Source organism: Hippopotamus amphibius, chromosome 3, assembly GCF_030028045.1.
Source record: "Hippopotamus amphibius kiboko isolate mHipAmp2 chromosome 3, mHipAmp2.hap2, whole genome shotgun sequence".
Lineage (NCBI taxonomy): Eukaryota > Metazoa > Chordata > Mammalia > Artiodactyla > Hippopotamidae > Hippopotamus > Hippopotamus amphibius.
The window spans coordinates 85,119,622-85,141,194 of record NC_080188.1 but is presented as its reverse complement, the minus strand read 5'-3'; the positions used below and the strand labels follow the sequence as shown (position 1 = coordinate 85,141,194).

The window sequence follows — 21,573 nt, the reverse complement described above, 5'->3', positions numbered from 1 at the left end:
TTGTGGTCAATAGCTTATTACACAGCTTGTGCTATAAGAATCAAAGCTGCAAATAATTAGTAGCTATATTCACAAGTCAAATGAAATTTCATATGCAGTATGAACAAAACTCACTGTTCAACCATAACATCACAGAAGGAGACAGTGCTTGATATGAATGCACTGATTTACAGATTTCTGGTTGAAGGGGGCAGAAGAAATGAAAAACCAGTACAAATAAATGACTCCTATATTCTTTGCATAATTATACCTAAACAATATAAGCTACCATTTGAGTGCCTTCTACTTGGCAAGTGTTTTACCTTTAACATTATAAGGTTAATTTATATCATGATCACAATTTAAAGTATGGCTCAGAGAGATTAAAACCTGTGTACAAGTTCAAAGAGCTGTTACTTGGCAGAAGTGGCAATCAACCCTGATGTCAAAGCTTATACATTTCCCACTGTATAACTATAGATCTCAAAGTACACTATGTGGTCAGTAGCTCTCTGAATTGTTCGTGATATACAGGTGACCCTTGAAGAACACAGGGGTTGGGGGTGTCCATGCTCCAGTGTCCATGGTTCCATACTGGCTGATTCAACCAACCAGAGATGGTATACTACTGCAGTATGTATTTACTGGAAAAAAAAAAATCCACATATAAGTGGCCCCGTGCAGTTCAAGCCTGTATTATTCAAGGGTCAACTGTGTAATACTTTAAGTGATAAAGTTATGTGGGAACTTGTAATTATTATGATTTGGGCTATTTCAAATGCTTCTATGAAAAACCAATTTCTTTGTTTATCTTCTAGTTTGGAATCTGAGTCACCTCTACATCCCAGGGGTATTTCCACAGTAGCTGACAAATACTTATTAAATGTTTGCTGAAAGAGTGATATGAACCTGTGAGTCCTGATAGTTAAACTGTAAAATAAGATGTCAGAAAAGAATTAATGCTAGTTAAGCATAATGTCTATGCTCTTTTAAGTTAGAAAATCTAAGGCAATAAATAACTTGGAAAGTGTTACATATGGTTAGATGGAATGAACCTTCTTTACAGGATGAAAAAAGAGACTAAGTTACTCTCCAATAACTTCTGCTAGAAAAAAACTTTAGTAGAAGAAATATATGCAACTATTTCATATTCTATTTATGAAGACCCTATGTCCCATACAACAAGCTGATCAATCAAAGTTAATGTCTGGTATCTAAGAGTAGAAAGATTTTTGTCTCTATAAACTATGTAAACTGTCATTACAAACTGATTAAAGACGTGCATTACTAAACAATTAAAACAGTCCAAATGACCTAGATTCATTAATTATACATAAGAAAAATGAGGAACCGTCACTGGGTTCATCAACAAAATATTTCTATTGGTTCCTAAACAGGACTTTTGTTACTATGTTTCACAAAACTAGTATCCTTTGCTTTGGTCCCAGTGAAGACACTGAGCCTATGTATACCAAACAGGGGAATTGTTCTCAGAAGGTCAAGGCGATTGTGATAGCTAATTTTTTTGTGCATGCTAATAAACCAAAGTGAAACACATGCATATTAGAAGCAGCATATATTTAATGTCAAAGAATTTAAAGTCAAGTACAAAAATTAAACAACACATGATTTCAACATTAAAAAACCATAACACTTATTCCTCAAACAACTATACAGTGAATATCAAAAACACAAATGAAACGTAACTATAAAAACCTTAAATACATTAACAGCAAAATTATAATTTATTTCTACAGCAAATAATTAACTAAAATATTTATAGTTATTTTCAAGGACCACAATGGTAGATTGCTTTTTCTTTAGCACTGCATAAAATTTGCATCTTAATCGTTTTGCCCTTCATTTCTTCCTACATAATAGCTAGATGCTTCTGGTTATATAACCGTTCTAATCTCTAATACAGATAGTGATCCCTGGTAATCAAATCTACTGTAACCATTGTCTGCAAGTGCTTTAATATTTATGAAACTACTTAGTAAAGTTATAATGAAAAAATTTAATGTAAACTGCTGGGTTCTATTGACCACTCAGGAATCAGAAGTTATTTAAAACCCCAAAAGTTTAAAAAGAACAGTACTTTGTTATGCCTTTATCAAGAGAAATCACTGAGTAACTTTTTAAATTTGGCATTTTTACAAGTTTTACAACTGTAGGTTATTCTGAATTGTGACTGGTATTTACCATGTTGAAATAAATATATAATTATCATTTTAAAACCAAATGTACAAGCCCGATTCTAAAATAAAACAGTGTTTTAATCTGCATGCTTTTACAAGGAAACTTTCATACTCCTGTTTACAATATTTTCTTCAGAAGAATGAGGCCTGACTGGAGATATATAGTCGCTGTCCAACATGGCTGCCATTAGCAAGTGATACTGTTGGTGACAAGGGATAGCTTGGATAAGAATAAGGCCTTGAAGTGTAAGGAAGCACGCTGGGAGTCCCAGAAGAGAGGGTAGCACTAACAGGGGAAAGACTATTTATTGAGCTGCGACGGAAATTGTAGTCTGTAAATAAATACATAACAATTACACTGCACATCTTTATGGTTACAAATTTAATTCAAAGAGACAAAAGCATTAAAACTATAATCACAGTTTAACATAATGTCCTAACATGCGAAATCCTGATAATCTTATATTGCTGGTAAAGACTGTTTCAGCATTAACTGAATTGCAAAGCCTGATAGTTTCATCAGTCAGTATTACGTAAACTTTCACTGACACAATGCTTCAGAGTCTTACTAAAACACACTCTTGGATATCTACTAATTGTTTTGTGTCTTTATGATCACCGAAAAAGAGAACCTCTGATTTCTCTTGCTCTATCCACGATGAAGCTCCTTTTAAATTTGGTACTGACACTAAAGGGTCGTCTATGAAGAAAAGATATAAAACAGTGAATTCATATTTGCTTCTTTTTTGAAACTGTATTAGGTATCAAACCAGCAGAAATATTTACCCCTGGATTGCAAAAACTGTCTAATATTTCATTATTTAAATACTAATATAAACATTTATACAATGCAACAAACCAATTTAACATTAGAATCCTACTGGTACCATAAAATAGTAAAACGAATCATCTTTATAAAATAAACTTCAAGAAACCATTATCAACTTACAGTATAGAAAAAACCAAAAATTAAACCAAATTATTTTTTTAAAAACCAATATTGAAATATTACTGTTCCACAATAAACATTCATCTTATGTTTCAATAATTTCCTGCTTCATTAATTATGTTTATAGATGTGCATGAGTATTAAAGACCAAATTTGGAAATCCTGTACTTTCCAAAAGCTCAACTATGTTCTTTAGTGTAGAGTAAGCCAAGAGTGTGAGAATGACTGCAAAATGATTATAAAAGGTATGGTGTTTCTAGGAATGGAAGAAATTAGGTCATCTAATGTACAGGTAAAGTTTTTCCTATATTTTCCTGGTACTACAAATGAGGCCTAAAAATGAACGTTAACTTAGTGTTGTCATGGGACTTAGTATTAAGCCAACAGGAATGAGATCAACTGCAGGAGAATAAGCTCAAGCAACATCAGAAAGGACCTAGTTAAGAAAAAAAATGGAAAAAATAAAAATCAGTTAAATATAGGTTTAATTTCTAGCACTGTAAAATTCTAATTAGAATAACTTTATAACCTTTTTATTGTTATTACTGGTACCATAAGATCAATAAAAACAGTCTGTTCCAAGAAGACATAAATACATTCAAGGCGTCCAGTTCAAAACATTTTCAGTATTTTGAAACTGGGTAAGGGATTAGTTTGATACCATTTGCTTTTCTAATATCCAAAGTAGGATAATTCCAGGTATTATAGAACTTTTTTTCTTCTCTTAAAGGATCCACTTTGCCTGAAGTATTATAGTATTGAGTATAAACAGAAACTTTAGTGTTCCTGATAATTCAAGTAACTGCTTTTAAAAAAAAATTCTGATTCTCTCCATCTAAAGATTATCACACAAATAGAATCGATTCCTTATTAGCCATGTATATATGACATAACTAGCTCTTTCAAATTTTAATAATGTGGTCACAGACAACATGACTTAGATGAACAGATCTTTAAATAGTTACACTTCTGTATGTGGGGAAATGTAGTTTTCAGAGAAATCACTTCCACCTTGGGTTTATATCTATTCAAAATCTAATGCAGCCTACTCATGAAATATGGGTAAAAGATCTTCAGGAGAAGATTTCGCAAAGAGGACAGACAATTGGCTATGAGCAGAGTGCTTATTAGGTCTGAAAATTTGCATTTCTGATATTCCCCTAATGTAAACCTTCACTTTAAAAATACAGTAACAGACTGTTGTATTCTCACATTTTTAAGGAGATGAAGTTTAAAAAGTTCACTTTAATGACTTCATTCATAGAGGATATATCAAGAAAAAAATTTCCCCCAATACTACAAAGATTAGGAAATGAAAAGCTTAAGATGTTTATAAGCATTTCAAAAATAATTTTCTTTACAATCTAAGAATCTATATTCGGAAAAACATCTGGGTGATTAGAAATACAATACATATCAAACTTGAGAAAATAACTGAGATAACCTAGATGAACCATGTTTTCGCCTAACATACAATTTATATATCACAGACAATAAAACTCAGAAAATATCACTAACAAACCAACAAATGAATTAAAATTCCTAACATACACTTACTTACCCACCCCTGCTTCTTTTTCCTAATGAACATCCTTAGCTCTTCAATCCCACTGTTTCTGCCTCAGACTGGGTTATGTACTCCCCCTCCCCCTTCTTCTTAAGGGAATGATACAGAGCCAATTTCAGAATTTAAGTTTTACACTGAGAATTATTCAACTGTTTTAATTAACACTTTTTAAATACAATAAAATGCATACACCCTATGTGTTCATTTCAATGATTTTGATAACTGCATAAACCTATGTAACCAACACCTAAAGAAAGATATAAAACATGTCCATCAATCTAGAAGTTCCCATAATCCATTCCAGTCAAGAGCCCTTCTGTTGTAGGCAACCACTTTCTGATTTCCATCACTATAGCTTAGTTTCGCCTATTCCTGGACTTCATATAAAATGTATTCTTAAAGAATTGTTTTATGTCTAGCTTCCTTCTCTCAACATAATTTCTAAGATTCATTCATGTTGTATATATCAGTAGTTTGTTCCTTTTTATTGTTGAGTAGTATTCCATTGTATGAATATACCACAATTTCTTTATCCATTCACCTGTTGATAAAGATCTGGGCTGTTTCTAAATTTTGACTCCTATGGATAAAGCCGTTATTCACATTCTTATGCAAGTCCTTTTGTGGATACATATTTTCTTTTCTTTGGGGTAAATAACTAAGAGTAGAACTGCTGGGTAGAGACAGACACTGCTGAACAGTGCATTGTGACCATTTTTACACTCACATCAATAAAATATGAGAGCTTCAGTTGCTCCACACCCTCACTAACACTGGTAATTGCCAGTGGTTTTAATCATTGCTATTCCAGTAATACGAAATGTTATATCATTTTGGTTTTAATTTGGAGTTCCTTATGACTAATAATGTGTTTAATTTCCATTTGAATATCTTCTTTAGTAAAGTATCTGTTCAAGTCTTTTGATTATTCTTATTGGTTTTGTCTTTTTACCATTGAGATCAGTAAAGTTTTTGACTAAATAGATTCTCTAAATCACAATATTAAATAGGAATAGGTTGAGTCCTCAGAAGCCTCTAATTCAAACCACGTCTTTCACTGAAGAATATTACAGACAAAAGATGGTTGATTAAGTGACTGTTCCATAGTTTCACAATTAAATGGAGAAGAAACAAGTTAAAAATTAGGCCTCCTAGTTTCTAGGAAAGTATTATCTCCACTTGATCAAGCTTTTTTACTCTGGGTTGAGAGAAAGTTTCAAAAGGTCGTTGTAGGCGGGGGGGGGGGGGGGGGGGGACAAAGTAGAGGGTGCTCTAAGCTAGCTGGTTTCTGCTTGCACCTACCCATGCCCAAGCAGCTCTGCATTCCCTTCAACCCACACAGCTCTGCATTTCCTTGCTTTACATGCTAAACTTTTATGTAATATTTCATTTGAAGAAAACACCCTTTTGTACAAAAACAAACACAAAATGTATGAGTAACTTGCTCTAATATAATGCTTGAATATAATTATTAGCAATAGCATTTTGATCAAATCCTCTAAAATTCCATATTTATATATTGAATGAATACATTTTTACAGAATAACTTTGATGTATATTAAGACTAGTAAACAGGCTTAACCTTAAGTGCCAATTCTAATCAAGCAGTAATCGTTAAAAGGAACCTGGATTCCAAAGGATTCTGAAGTTATGTCTGGAAGGAGCAGGAAAGTGAGTAGTAATAACTGTGGCACCACACCTAACACTGGAGCAAGTGCAGAGCCTGGCAGCACATTCACCACCTGCTCGCCAGTCCCGCCTCTGCAGAGATTAGAATTTGGTCTCTTACCTTTTTCTATCCAGCATAAGAGACAATACCACCAATATATTCCGCAGTGAAAACTAAGCAATGAATTTATACTGAACATATAGATTCTCTAGCTGCTTTTGTTTCATATCAAGAGGGGGAACCCTTAATAAAGACTTTAAAGTGAGTTCAGTGAAAGTGTCTTCCCATATTTATCTTTTCCTTTTAGTTCATTTCTGAGCAGATACTCTTTAAACTAATTTTCCATTAGAAACGAAATTCCTCATAATTGGGTTTTTTCTTCTTGTTAGCTCTGTGAGTTCTACCTTCACATTCACCCCCTCTTTTTGATACACCTTTTAAAAGTGTACAATTTAGTGGGTTTTAGTATATTCACAAAGTTGTGTAACCAAATGCCACTATCCAGAACATTTTCATCACCCTCAACAGAAATTCTGTACCTACTAGCAATCACTCCCCATTCCCTCTTCTCCAGCCCCCGGTAACCACTAATTTTTGTTTCTATAGATTTGCCTATTCTAGACTTTTCATATAAATGGAATCATAATTTCTGTGGCCCATTTTTTTTAAAAAAACTTTTTGGTTGTGCCCTGTGGCACGTGGGATCTTAGCTCCCTGACTAGGGATCAAACCAGTGCCTCCTGCATTGGAAGTGCGGCATCTTAACCACTCGATTGCCAGGGAAGTCCCTAAGTGGTCTTTTTTACCTGGCTTCTAAGCATAATGCTTTCAAGTTTCATCCATGTAGTATGTCTCAGAACATCATTCCTTTTTATATCCACTGTATGGAGATGCTGCATTTCATTTATCCATTCATTAGTCAATAGACATTCAGGTTGTTTCCACCTTTTGGCTGTTAGGAATAATGCTGCACAAGATTTTGTGTGGACATATGTCTACAATTCTCTTGAGTAAATAACTAGGAATGAAATTGCTGGATCATATCATAAACTCTACATTTAACTTTTTGAGGTTATGCCAACTATTTTCCAATGCAGCTATAGCATTTTAACACTTCCAACAGCAATGTATGAGGGTGAAGCACCTAATATTTTGACCTATGAAATACATTTCCAACTTTTAATACATATTTTAAGCATTTCTTTAGATTTCTATGAGATTTTTATTGGAATTTTAAAAAAATTTCATTTTACCATTTTGTTATTTAAATTTCTAACATTTCAATAGCCATAACTATAACTCAATAATTTCTTTTACTGACCCACTGAATTTCATCTGCAAAACAAGTTTTCTGCAACAGTACTTATTGTACATACCCAGAATATAAAATATGGCTGGGTTCAAATACAGAGATTTTAAAAAATCATCTATATTAGAATATAATTAAATTTATCATTTATTATTTTGTACTTTGTATCCTAGCACAGAAGATTAAGAACTAACCGTAAAGCAGAGGAAAGAATCTACACAATTGATAATTATTGAGCAACTGATAACCTATGAAATATTTAAAAATCATTACCCATAAATTTTTAAGTGATACGTTTGGCTGGAACACACTAGTAGTATCAAATTTACTGGCATTTTTACCTCACTTTCCCTACTTCAAATAAATTTTTAAAAGGTATTTTTATTTTCTACTTTAATTTTTCCTATTAGGTGACTGACAGCAAAGGGCAAAAAGCAGACACGCAATGACCAATGTTTTTTCTAAGACTAGGTCCACAGAGTAACTCAGGTCAGTATTTATGTTTTAAGATGATTTATAGGAGGGTTTGAGTATGATAACCTTACTTATAGGTGGCTGGATAAGGAAGTTATTGTCTATAACTGTTTCCTTATAAGGTTCTACTTAATTATTTCTCTGATTTTACTAGATGAATATATTTTTCAGATTCAATATTTGGGGGAAAATCCTCTTCTGTTTTAACTAATTTTTTTTTTAATTTACAATGAATTTTCCCATATAATTTTGAAAGAATGATTTGGATTTTAAATTCTTACTCTGGAACTTTGATGTTATATAACAACTATAAACATATATTGTGTCAGATATCTGTATTTAATTTTTAAGAAATTACAGCTGTTTCATTCTAAATTATCTAAAGATTATAATTTAAACCTTCAAAAACAAGGGTTTGAAATCCTAGAAAATGCAAACTAATGCCACTATAGTGCCAGCAATCAGTCCAGTGGTTGTCTGGGAAAGCGGGTAGGAAGAATGGATTATAATAGAGGTAATGAAAATGTTTTTTTTTTTCTGAAAATAATTTTTTTTATTGGTTACCTATTTTATACATATTTGCATATATATGTCAACCCCAAACTCCCAATTCATCCCACCTCCTCTCCAGCTTTCCTCCAATGTTTATTTTCTTGATTGTGGTGTCATTTCACAGATTTACACATAAAGCAAAACTGACCAAATTGTACACTTTAAATATGTGCATTTTACTGTATTTCAATCATACCTCAAAAAAGTTATAAAGAAACCCCAAGTGTTTCTCTGGGTTAGTTTAAATGTTTCCCAAACTACATCCCATACAATTCAAGTACTTTGTCAAAACAAGAATCCCTTGGGCCAAAAAACATCTTGGGAAAATTTTAGTAAGGATGAGTTTAACAGCTAACCAAATTGCTACTACCATTATTCAGGATGCTTACATGCATTATAATTTCCAAGGGGAGTGTATATATATAGTACACGGTTCTTCCCAAACTTGACCACAGAAACAGTTATTTCACTCAACAACTTTGCAAATCAGTTTGGAAAGAACTTTTAATAGGGATACTATATAATGAGAAAACATTAAAAACAAATGAGAAAAATTCTTAAAATATGTTAAAACACAGGGATTACAAACTCAAATGCCTTCAGAGGCGAAGATGTAACAAACAAAAGAAGAACTCAAAAAGGACCAAATGTAAAACAACATGTGTCCAGCAATTTGTACTGAAATGAAACCTAGCTGCTTTCCTTTCAAAACCTGAGGAGACCAAACAAATCATATCTAGAGCTCTCAATTTGCTACCTTTGTATTAAGGGATTAAATTATGTCAAATTCCTTCTAATGTTAGTTTCTATACCATTTGGAAAGAGAGGAATAAAAAAGCAGCATATGAGAGGGAAAACTATGATCCGAGCTATAGCAAACTAGGCTTCAGTACAGCTTGAAAACTGTAGCTCACTAGAAAAACTATCTGAGCAAAAGTGAAGAGAAAATAAAGCTTTAGGAAAGAAGGCAATTTTTTTCAAATTTCATTTCCATCAGTAAAATTAGTCCTCATAATTCAAAATTTGAACTACAAAAACTTGTAGGGAAAGCAGTTCTGAGGAGAGCATTACATATGTGAATTTTTAGGCTAAGATTAAGAGCTATACAAATAAAATGTTAAGTCTCAAAGCATAATAAATATTTCTTTGTATCTGAAATATGTTATATTAATAACAGCTAATATTTATTGAGCGCTTACTAAGTGTCAAAAATGACCATACGAGATCAGCACCATTTAATCCTTGTAATAGCCTTACAAGGTAAGTACTATTATTTTTCTCTTTAACAGGGAGGAAATTGAGGCACAGAAAGGTAAAGTAACTTACTCAAGAACAACATGGATTGCTACCGAGAGAACTACAAAATTCTTTTCACCTCTACATGTAAAAAGGAGTTTGGATAGTAATAATCTTTACTCAAACCATAAACTACCTTTAACTTCCTATTAAAACTTATTCTTCTCAGTACCACATTGGAAAAACTGAACAGTGAATCCTAATAAACATAACTTTTATTATAAATTGTATCAATAATAATTTTGGTATAATAAGTTTGAAAAAATTAAGAGTTCCATTTTCAAATAAGTTTGAGAAATTCTAGGTAATCTACTTATAATACACTCATTGTAACTACATCTGCCTTAAAATACTGTTTGCCATCTTGGTGGTTCACAATGTACACATTACCATGTTAAAGTTTTGAGAAGACCTGAAAAATGGAAACCACTTTAACTTTTTAAAACTTTGCTTAGGGGGTTGGGGTGGGATGAACTGGGAGATTGGGATTGCCATACATAACTAATGAGAAAAAAATATCAAATTGTATGCTTTAAATATATGCAGTTTATTGTATGTCAAAAAAGAAAACAAAACAAAACAAAAAACTTTGCTTACTGTGTCTATAATTAACAAAGCTATAATAATCAAAAATTCTCATGGTTTCATTGGACAATTTTAAATATTTCTTCTTAAAACCACAAGAAGAATAACTTATAACTGGCTTTCTGAAAACTAAATATATAACAATATTCCTAAGACACTTTTTCTTACCTGTTTATTTTCTCCAAATTCTTCTATATAGGTCCAGGCTGAAGAGATTGTGTTCCCTGTCTGTAAGCAGGGAAGACAGAAAAGAATTGAGTCTTTAGATTGATGTTACCCCTATTTTGGAAGTGCATGGAATCCTTGATAAGTTTAGTTACAAACTATTTGATCAGTAAATACGAAAATAAATTTAGAAGAAAAGAAACAAGTGATAGTTATTTCTTAAGTTCTGTAAAGAGGAACAAAGAAAACAGTATTTTGATTTTGGAAAGAAAATTATGAGTTAATATATTAACATAAAAAATATATTTTTCTATACAAATTAAGTCCTTATTAGTTCTTCCAAGAAGTACTACTCTACCAATAAAATAAGAAAAAGATTTTAAAAACAAAGGAGACTGCCCAATATTTGGTAAGTGGATAGCCAAAGAATCTAAGTGAATTTGAAAAAATATCAATATCCTTTCTTTCTGTCTTAGAAATAAATGGCCAAAGTAATACTAACCTTAAAAAATATCTGGCTTATTAACAGCTAAACTTTATCTACTTGAAGCCTAATTTAACCATATACAGTACAACTTTCGAAATCCATCCATTTTGGTGGATCTCTCCTCATAAGGATGTATATCCAAAGCTATGCTAAAAAACTGCATTAAAGTATTAACAAATGAAAAATGTTTGATGATCCACATAAAGCTATAGATTTTTAAATAGCCATCTTAAAGATAACCAGGGAGAAAAAAGTCACAATATTTTGATTTTTGCATAATGAAATAGGTAATTTAATCAACCCTCCCAGTGAGAACTAGAACATCAAGACAATAATTAAAAGCAAAGCTACCTATCTGAAAGCACTGAGAATGGCCAAAACTGAAGAACTGTGGGACTATGATCTTAGACAAGAAGAAAACCCAAAGAAGTGTGCACATCTTCTGGAGGTGTGTTTTGCCTAGAAGGATTGGCCAACTCTAAAGAGGGATCTGAGAGGCAAGGGAAGATGGCAAGAGACACAAATTTCTGAAGACAGGAGGACAAAAACTGGAACTCAGGAGCTACTGATGAGGCATATCTGGAACTCTGAATAAAACTGAATTAGAAGTAGACCAACTTTAATGATGACTAAATTCAAGTTCGAATCTTCTCAATCCTTGCCTGGATTAAGACAATCTGGGATTGCCAGTCCTTTGGTCACCTTTCTGAAGCAAAAATAAATCCTCTCTGAGTAAAGTTAACAGTGTGTTAGCTTTCAAATTATCTCTACATTTTTTTCATATACAATATCTTGCACTCAATCGAAAAGAACCAGTCATATGAAGAGATAAAACAATGAGACCTAAAGGCACAAGAAACAAAAGTCAACAGTAACAGATCTACAGTAAATGTAGATAAAGTTTTCAGAACTAGATAGTTAAATAACTATGAATAATATATTCAAGATATTCAAGGAAATAAAAAAAAAAGACTGAAAATTTTGGAAAAAAAGTGTAAATTATTAAAAAAAAAGTCAAATGAAATTTTAGAACTGAGAAATAAATTCAAATAATGGTTTTATCATGTTAGACACAGATGAAAAAAGAATTCATGAACCAAAAGACAGGTCTGAAGAAAATATGCAAACTAAACATACAAAAGAATGGAAAAGTACAGAAGGAACTTAGTAGATAAATGGGATACAGTAAAAACAGTCTAACAAATGCATAACTGGAGTACCATATGGAAAAGATAGAGAAAATGGGACAGAAGCAACATATGAAAACAGAATAACTCAGAACTTTCTAAGACAAGTGAAAAACATTGACCCACAGATTTTAAGAGTAGTGAAAGTCCCAATTAAGATAAAAACTAAAAAAAAACAGACATAAATCTATCATAGTAACACTTCTGAAAATCGCAAGTAAAAAGAAAATATTAAAAGTAGCTGGGGGGAGGGGAGGTTTACAATAATGCAAATTACAGCTGACTGCTCAACAGAAACAACAGAAGCCAGAAGACAGTGAGTGAAATTAATAACCTCAAAGAATTAAAGGAAAGTAACTGCTGATCTAGGAAAAATACCCTTTCAAAAGGCAGGTGAATTAAAGACATATTCCGGCAAACAAAACTGAGGTAACCTGTCATAGGCATATTCACACCAAAGAAAACACAAATGAATGTTCTTTGAGCAGAATAAAGAAATAATCATAGCTGACACTGGGTAATGTAGGGGGAAATAAAGAGCAAAGAAAATGATATATAAATGGCACATGAATACAAATCTATATTAACTAAAATATTATAATTAGGTATGTGGGGAGTTAAAACATGTAAGTTTAAGACATGGAAATATCAAGAAGACATATGGAAATATCAAGACACTACACAAAACTGGAAGAGAAAATTTAAAAAGTTAGAGTGTACTAAGTCCTTGCATTGACTGGAATGGAATAAAAGTGCTAATTAATATTAGATTTCAATAAGTTAAGAATACATGTTGGCGTCTACAGGATAATAAAGAATAATAAAGACTCTATGACTAACACTGCTAAAAGAAGAGAGAAAAGGGCAAATAAATAATCCATCAAAAGAAGGGAAGAAAGGAGAAAAGGGAAACAGAACAGGGACACAGAACAAGGAATGGAAAGCAAATGGCAGTGACTAGAGACTTAATTCTAAGCATTTCAATAAGTATATTCAATACAAGTAGACCAACACTCAAAACACAGACTTGCAACAAAAACAAACTTTCAACAACAGCAAAACCTAACTATATATTGGGCTCATCTTAAGACTAAGATACAGGGAAAGTAAAAGTTAAAAAATGGAAAAACAAATGCATGCAACCCTAATCAAAAGAAAGCTTGTAAGTCTATGTTAATATTAGAAAAAGTATTCTTTAAGGCAGGAATGCATGATAAAGATAGAAAGACAGTATAATAATAAAAGGTACACATCACAAGAAAAATATAACAATTCTAGGTTTCTACGCACCTAATACACAACCTCAAAGTATAAAAAGCAAAAACTGACAGAACCAAAAGGAGGAAAGGATAAATTTGTAGTCACAGAAGGTGATTTTCATAACCCTCTCAGAGTAACAGAATAAGCAGACCAAAAATAACGAAAGATAAAGAAATTTACATACGATTAGTAAACTTGGCCTAATTTATATCATGAGTTGAATTGTGTGCTCAAAAAAGATATGTTGAAGTCCTAACCCGTAGCACCTCAGAATGTGACCTTATTTGGAAATAGGGCAATTGCAAGTGTAATTAGTTAAGATGAGGTCATACTGGAGTAGGGTAGACCCTTAATTTAATATGATTGATATCCTTATAGAAATAGAGAAACAGAGAGGAGAATGCCACGTGGAGACACACAGAGACACAGGGAGAAGATAATCCTATTCAACACAGGCAGAGATTGGAGCAATGCATCTATAAGCCAACAAACTAGACTACTGGCAAACACTAGAAGCTAAGAGGCAAGGAAATTCTCCCCTACCAGCTTCAGAGGGAACATGGCACTATTAACACCTTGATTTCTGATTTCTAGCCTCCAGAACTGTGGGAGAATAAATTTCTGTTGCTGAAGCCACCCAGATCGTGGTACTTTGCCACAGCAACTTTAGCAAACTAATACAACACAATTAACAACTGGGAACACATTCTTTTTAAACAGGTATGAAATATTTCCTTTAACTGGTCGTTAAAAAACATAAGACAAAGGGCTGAAATGACATATAATATACTTTCTAATCACAGTAAAATAAAAAAAATAACTATAAAAATCTTCATATGTTTAGAAATTTATACTCATGAGAAAACAAATCAAAACATGTGATGCAGCTATAACCATACTTATTAAAGAGTAACCTGGAAATGCATACAGTGTAATAAAAAAAAGGTTGAAACTCTAAACTAAGATGGCTTCTTAAATGATATTCCACATATCCAAAAAATATATAACACCAATCTTAAAACCTTCTGTAGAATGGTAAAACAGAAAGAACTCCCTAAATGTTTTTATGAGGAAAAGTATGGGCCGATCTCATGAATGAACACAGATATAAAAATCCTAAAGAAAATATCAAAAATCAAACTTAGCAATACATAAAAAGGATAATCTATCATGACCAAACTGGGTTTACTCCAGAAATGCAAGACAGATGTCACATTCAAACATCAATCAATGCTATTTACCACATTAAAAGAATAACAGACAAAATGATATAATTATCTAAATAGATGCAGAAAATATTCATCACACATTTCTGACAAAACCTCTTAGCAAACTAGGAAGGGACTAGAAGGGACTATCCTTAATGTGATAAAGGGCTTCTATAATAAAAACCACAGCAAACATCATACTTTAATGGAGAAATATTGAAAGAAGGATGCCTTCTATCATTATTTGTATTTAAAGCTGAACAAATGGTTCTAGCCTGTGCAATAATGCAAGAGAAAAAAGAAAACTATAAGAATAGAAAGGAAGGGGCTTCCTAGGTGGCGCAGTGGTTAAGAATCTGCCTGCCAATGCAGAGGTCACGGGTTCGATCCCAGCTCCAGGAAGATCCCACATGCCGCGGAGCAACTAAGCCCGTGTGCCAAAAAAAAAAAAAAAAAAAAAAAAAAAAGAATAGAAAGGAAGAAAATAATCTCATTATTTGCAGTTGACATGACTGTTTATGTAGAAAAAAATTAAATACTGTAGAGTCAAACCATTATACTCAGTTTTATTCAATACATAAAAAATGTTTATATAAAGAGGAACAATTAGAAATAGAAAAGGCACCTTTTACAATGGCACTGAAAAACATTAAACACCTAGAAATACATCTAATAAAAGATGTAGGAGATACTGACACAAATATTTACAAACTACTACATTAGAGAAATTAAAGAAAGTCTAAATAAATGGAGAGGTCTATAATTTTCATGTATCAAAAGGCTCAATAGTATAAAAATGTCATTTCTTCACAAATTGAGCCACAGATTCAATTCAATTTCAATCAAATTCCTAGTAGGATTTTTTTTTTTTGGTAAAAATTTACAATCTGATTCTAAAATTCATTTGGAAATATAAGGGCTGAGATGAGTCAAGATAACTGTTAAGAAGAGAAAAAACTGTGGGAAAATATTCTCTACCAAATATTAAGATTTTCATAATTAAGACACTGTAATAAAACTGACCAATGGAAGAGAATACAGAATCTAGAATAAGATTTATACATATGTATGTGTATATAGGTATGTATACACACTTCACAACCTCACTAAATTTGAAAAATTAAAAAAAAGTTTCTAAAAGATAATACAGGAGACTATTTTATCACCTCAAGGTTAGTAAAGATTTCTTAAGCAGGGCACAAATGGTACTAACTTTAAAAACTGATAAACTGAATCACACTTAAAATTAAGAACTTCTGTTTTCTTCAAAGTATATCATGAAGGAAGTAGAAAGACAAGCCACAAGTGGAAGAAAGTATTTGTAAAATATATGTCCAACAAAGGGCTTGTATCTTAAGTAATAAAGAAAAAACAGAGACTCAATACAATAAAAGGACAAGAGACTTAAAACAAGAGACACGCAACAAAAGGATATCTTTCTTAATGCCCTATATTCCTATCAAAAGATGCTCACTATCATTATTAAACAGTGATATAGAAGTTATAATCTCAATGAGACAGAAATATATACTAACCAGAATATTCAATATTAAAACACTGATAATATCCATGGTGAAGGCAGGGATATGGAACAACTGAAACCCATGTACTGCTAGTAAAATGTAAAGTGGTTTGATCACTTTGGAAAACTTTTGGCATTATCTACTCAAGTTTTAAAAATATGACATACCACTTTTACTCCTATGTATTCAACAGAAATACATGCAAATGAACACTCAAAAAAAAGAAAAACCACCATGTACAAGAATCTTCATAGCATCATTATTCAAACAACCCAAACTGAAAGCACTCAAATTTCTAACAATAGCAAATAAATCCTATGATTTCGAAGGAATCTTTACATCAATTACAGTGAGTGAACAGTACTGCTACATGCAACAACATGGGCCAATCTCATAAACATAGTGTGAAAATAAGCCAGACAAAAGTTTACAAAATATTGTACAAATTTCAAAAACAGAAGTAGTCAGAAGACTGGTTTCCTTTGGGAACAGAGAGGGTACTATCTGAGTGGGAGTACAAATGAGCCTTCTAGGGCATTCATATTTTATGTCTTCACCTGGTGGTTACACCGATGTGGTCTCTTTGTGGTAATTCACAAAGCTTTCAGTCATGAATTGTGCACTTTTCTGTTTGTATGTAATGTAGTAAGTTTAAAAAAAAAAAAAAAGAGGAATTAGACCATACACATAAATGAAAACTTGAGCATTATAAAAAATAAAACCACTTAATATGATAAAGTTAAAATCAAGACAGAATAACACATAAAAGAAAAATGATTCAAAGTAATTTTAAAGAACTGTAGGAACTTCCCTGGTGGCACAGTGGTTAAGAATCCACCTGCCAATGCAGGGGACACAGGTTTGATCCCTGGTCCAGGAAGATCCCACAAGCCTCAGAGCAACTAAGCCCATGCGCCACAAGTACTGAACCTGTGTACCACAACTACTGAAGCCCGCAAACCTAGAGCCCGTGCTATGCAACAAGAGAAGCCACCACAATGAGAAGCCCTAACACTCCAAGCAAGAGTAGCCCCTGCTTGCCACAGCTAGAGAAAGGCTGCAATGCAGCAGCAATGAAGACCCAACGCAGCCATAAGTAAGTAAGTAAGCAAATAAGTAAATAAATAAAATGTTTAAAAAAATGTTGATTTTCAGTAGAGATGCTAAATGGAATTACTATTAAATATGGAACAACAAGTCTTCCGTTCATAATGCCTTCATGTGCTACCACCTGGACCTAGAGTTTTAGGAATTAGTTTTTTGTTAATCTTTAATTTGAACGAAATCAAGTTCAACAGGAAAAAAATGCTGGGATTTCAATTACTGATTTAGTACAATTACATTTCCATTTATAAATACACAAAGGCATGGTGAAAATGTAACAGCAGAAGCTCAGTTTAATACCAAACACAAGGTTACTACCGGTGCTTTAGTCCAGCTGAATTTGCCATTTTTTAGTGTCATTCCTTTAAAAAAAAAGACTGATATATTCTGGTAAATCATTTCAAATGGGATTATTCAGTAATCAAGGCACAAAAGGAGGCCAAGAAAAGGCATACTGAAAGTCAAGAATAAGAATAGGATACATTAAACTTCAAAGATCAGAGACAGGATCTTGTTTACTGAAAACTGAAATCATCAGATATGTTATTTTCATCTTCTGCTATGTAGGAATAAGAGCCAAAATAAAGATAAACTAGGTAAAATTCCCATGAATTAGGATTCTAATCTTCATTATACTCAAGAAAACATGACACTAGAATTATGATTTGTTCTATAAAGATACGATGAAAAGTTTTAAAAGTCACTTAAAACTAAATGTTACAAGTATATTCTGTATCTTTGAAGATTTTACTGGTTTCAGTTTTAAGAAGATTTCCATATACATTTTATAATAAATGGTATGAAAAATGAAAAACTGCTTTTCAGACTCTCAGATGTGTCATACTGCTATTTCTTTTTTAGAAAACAGAAAACACCTAAATGCACAGGATTTCAGTACATTCCAAATAAGACTGCTTTATTAGTATCCTGAATTTTCAGGGCTTTTCCTGCCTTTAGGATATTAAACGGAAAGAACGCCACCTCCTCGGTCTAAAACTGTGTAGAAGAATGAAGAAATGCAATGCTAGTATAAACTAAGTTTAGAAATAACACACAATAAGCTATTGCCAATTATTTTCCATTTGTGAAGTCTTAAATGTCACAGATGGCACTAAATAGAACTGGATTATATAATGAACTTAGGAAGCTATTCATAATGTTCAATAAAGTAATACTATTGTATATAATATAATCCATTATACTCTTCAGTACATTTTGTTAATAGAGATAAAAACATGAAGGTTTTCTCAAATAGTTTAAAAGCAACTACTACAGGGTGGGATGAATTGGGAGACTGGGATTGCCATATATACATTCCTAATAAAAAAATATCAAATTGTACACTTTAAATATATGCAGTTTATTGTATGTCAAAAAAAAATGAAAGCAACTACTACAACAATACTCTCCTATTCTTCCACTATTCAAATTTCATTCATACACACATACACATCTACATATTCAATATAAAATAAGCCATACAACTCTGTATTTCAAACGTTCCACCATTTTATAACACTTGTCAACATTTTAAAAATTATTTACTGTTCATTTCTACCTCAGTGAAATATAAACGTATCATCTGAGAAGTACATGGAATGCATCCCTCTCCACAGATGCATCAGGGATACAATTCCCACAGAGAACCAGCTGAACACCAGCAGACGACCTTGGACACCACAAAAGACTGCAAAGATCCCAACATAACTGGGTAGGACAGAGGGGAAAAAAAAGAAAAAAAAAGGAGAAAGAGCAGGAGAAGAAAGGAAAGGGATGGGTGCCACACCCTGGGGCAGGGGGATCTGAAACAGAGGAGAGATTTCCGAATTCGGGGAAACCTTCCTTACCTGACGGGGAAACCCCTTCTCCAACAGGGAATTTCCCTGGGTCAGAGGGGAGGCATCTGGGACTGTTCAAAGAGGGTGAAGCGGCTTATCTGTGGCAGATGGGAAAGAGTGAGAAACACATGGAGGTTCTGCACCATGGCTCAGCGTGTCCAGACTGAGACATCAGCTCACAGCTGAACAGAGGGTCTGGGAGCTGGACTGTGGGAACCAGAGAACTGATTCAAGATGAGAAACATTGCTGGCAGTGAGGAGACGGACTGAGAGGACAGGAGGGAAGAAATCCGCAGTGGAGAATGCCTACCACGGAAAGCTGGGTGGCCATGGCAGCAGCTCAATACTGCTAACTCACAAGGGGCGGGGTGGGGAGAGCCAGAGGTGCAGCCTCTCTCTCAGTGCCTGCGACAGACAAAGGAAGGACCCCTCTGGGCCTGACTAATGCACTCAGGGATAATAAAAAGGCCCCTGGGGCAGGGCTGGCCTAGAGTGCCTGCAGCTGAGAGCCAAAAGTCCGCAGAGTGGCACAGCTCTGGAGACATTCTGTTTACACCTGAGCTGCCAGTGTCCCTCTGCAACACGCACCGCCACAGCTGAATGAGCTGCCATGACCCAGGCAGGGTGCCCCAGCAGAGTCGTAGGAGGGGGGAGGTGCCACAGTTGGAATCGCTCTCTTGGCCTGAGCCGCCAGTGTCCCTCTGCAACAGGCACCGCCCGAGCTGCTGGGACTCAGGCAGGGCACCACTGCTCACTCACTCCCAGAGGAAGGAGCCACTATTGTACCCTCTCTCTCCCTGCACACCAGTGCTTACAGATGAACTATAAAGGAAGCTCTGCTGGTTGCAGAATAACACAAAAAGCCCAAGGGGGGTAGAAGGACACTTACAGCTGAGACCCCAAGGAAACAGAAATATTAATATTAATTCTATTGATATGGTCCATTCTGGGATCAGTTCTAGCTTTTTTTTTTTTTTTTAATTAATTATGATCTTTGTCCTAAGGGATCTACACGTTTTATAACATATTTTTTATTCTATTTTTATTTTCAGCCTTTGTATATATTTCTATTTCTAGCTAAATTTTCTGTAGTGCTGACTATATCTCTCCTACCTTCTTTTCATCTCTTTTATACATTTCTATTTTTTTTCTTTTCATATTTCCAGTCATACCACGCTCTTCTGTTGCCCTGTCTTCTATCCTTTTTTAGTTTCTTTTAACTTAATATACTTATAATCAATATTATCGCTTGGCTCTGTTTCCTTGCTTTATTCTCCAGATGACACAATACTTTGGTTTTTATTATTAGGTTTGCTCTTTACATTAGTTCTCATTATAACTGTCTGATTTTGTTTTGGGAATCTTCAGTCTGTCTGATTGTACTCTCGTTCTTTATTATATTTGATCCTAGCTTTCAAAATTTCCCTGGGTATGTGTTTGTGTGTGTGTGTGGTTTTTATTCTTTTTAATTAACTACGATCTCACTAAGGGATCTATACGTATTATATTTTTTTATTCTTTTATTCTATTTTTTCCTCTATTTTTATATTTAGACTTTTTACATATTTATATTTCTAGCTAAGTTTTTTGTACTGCTAATTTTATCTCTCCTACCTTCTTTCCTTCTCTTTTCTACTTTTTTCTTTCTTTTTCTTTTCATATTTCCAGTCACGCTACACTCTTATGCTGCCCTGTCTTCTAACCTTTTTTAGTTTATTTTATCTTAATATACTTATAAGTAATATTACCAGTCTGCTCTGTTTCCTTGCTTTATTCTCCAGATGACACACTGCTTTGGTTTTGATTATTAGGTTTTGTCTTTATCTTACTTCTAAGTATAACTCTCTGATTTCATTCTGAGAATCTGCAATCTGTCTGGTGGTACTCCTGCTCTTTATTATATTTGATCCTGGCTTTCAAAATTTCCCTGTACTTGTGTTTGTGTGGTGTTGTTTTGTTTTGTTTTATTTTTTGGTTTTGAATTTCTGTTGGTTTTCTCTTTGTCTGCTAGCATACTGGGGTTCTTCTGTTAGGTCTTTCTAGTGCCTTATGTTCTACTGGATTCAGTATTTCTGTCTCTTATACATGTATTTGTTTCTTTCATTTAGTATTTGTTTGACTCAACACTCTGCCATCAGTCTGGGGCTTGGACAGTCTTCTTTAAACCCCTTTATGGCCAGAACAAGCAACCTCTGAAGTCTGGACTACTCCATCAGAAGTAAA

The 21,573-nt window shown here is 33.4% G+C and overlaps 1 protein-coding gene across 3 annotated transcripts in view; it reads right to left on the bottom strand.

Moving 5' to 3' along the window:
* Window positions 1–1,548: 1,548 nt before the first annotated feature.
* Window positions 1,549–21,573, bottom strand: part of RBM46 (RNA binding motif protein 46) — a 53,169-nt gene continuing 33,144 nt past the window's right edge. For 2 of the 3 annotated variants that reach the window (XM_057725453.1, XM_057725454.1), the window contains exons 5-6: window positions 10,747–10,806; window positions 1,549–3,562 (exon numbers count right to left, since the gene is read on the bottom strand). In XM_057725453.1, coding sequence (XP_057581436.1) covers window positions 10,751–10,806 — 56 coding nt within the window. In that variant the 3' untranslated portion in view covers window positions 1,549–3,562; window positions 10,747–10,750. Of the gene's footprint in view, window positions 3,563–5,940; window positions 6,455–10,746; window positions 10,807–21,573 lie in introns of those variants that run through there. The other variant, XM_057725456.1, reaches the window with a different exon arrangement.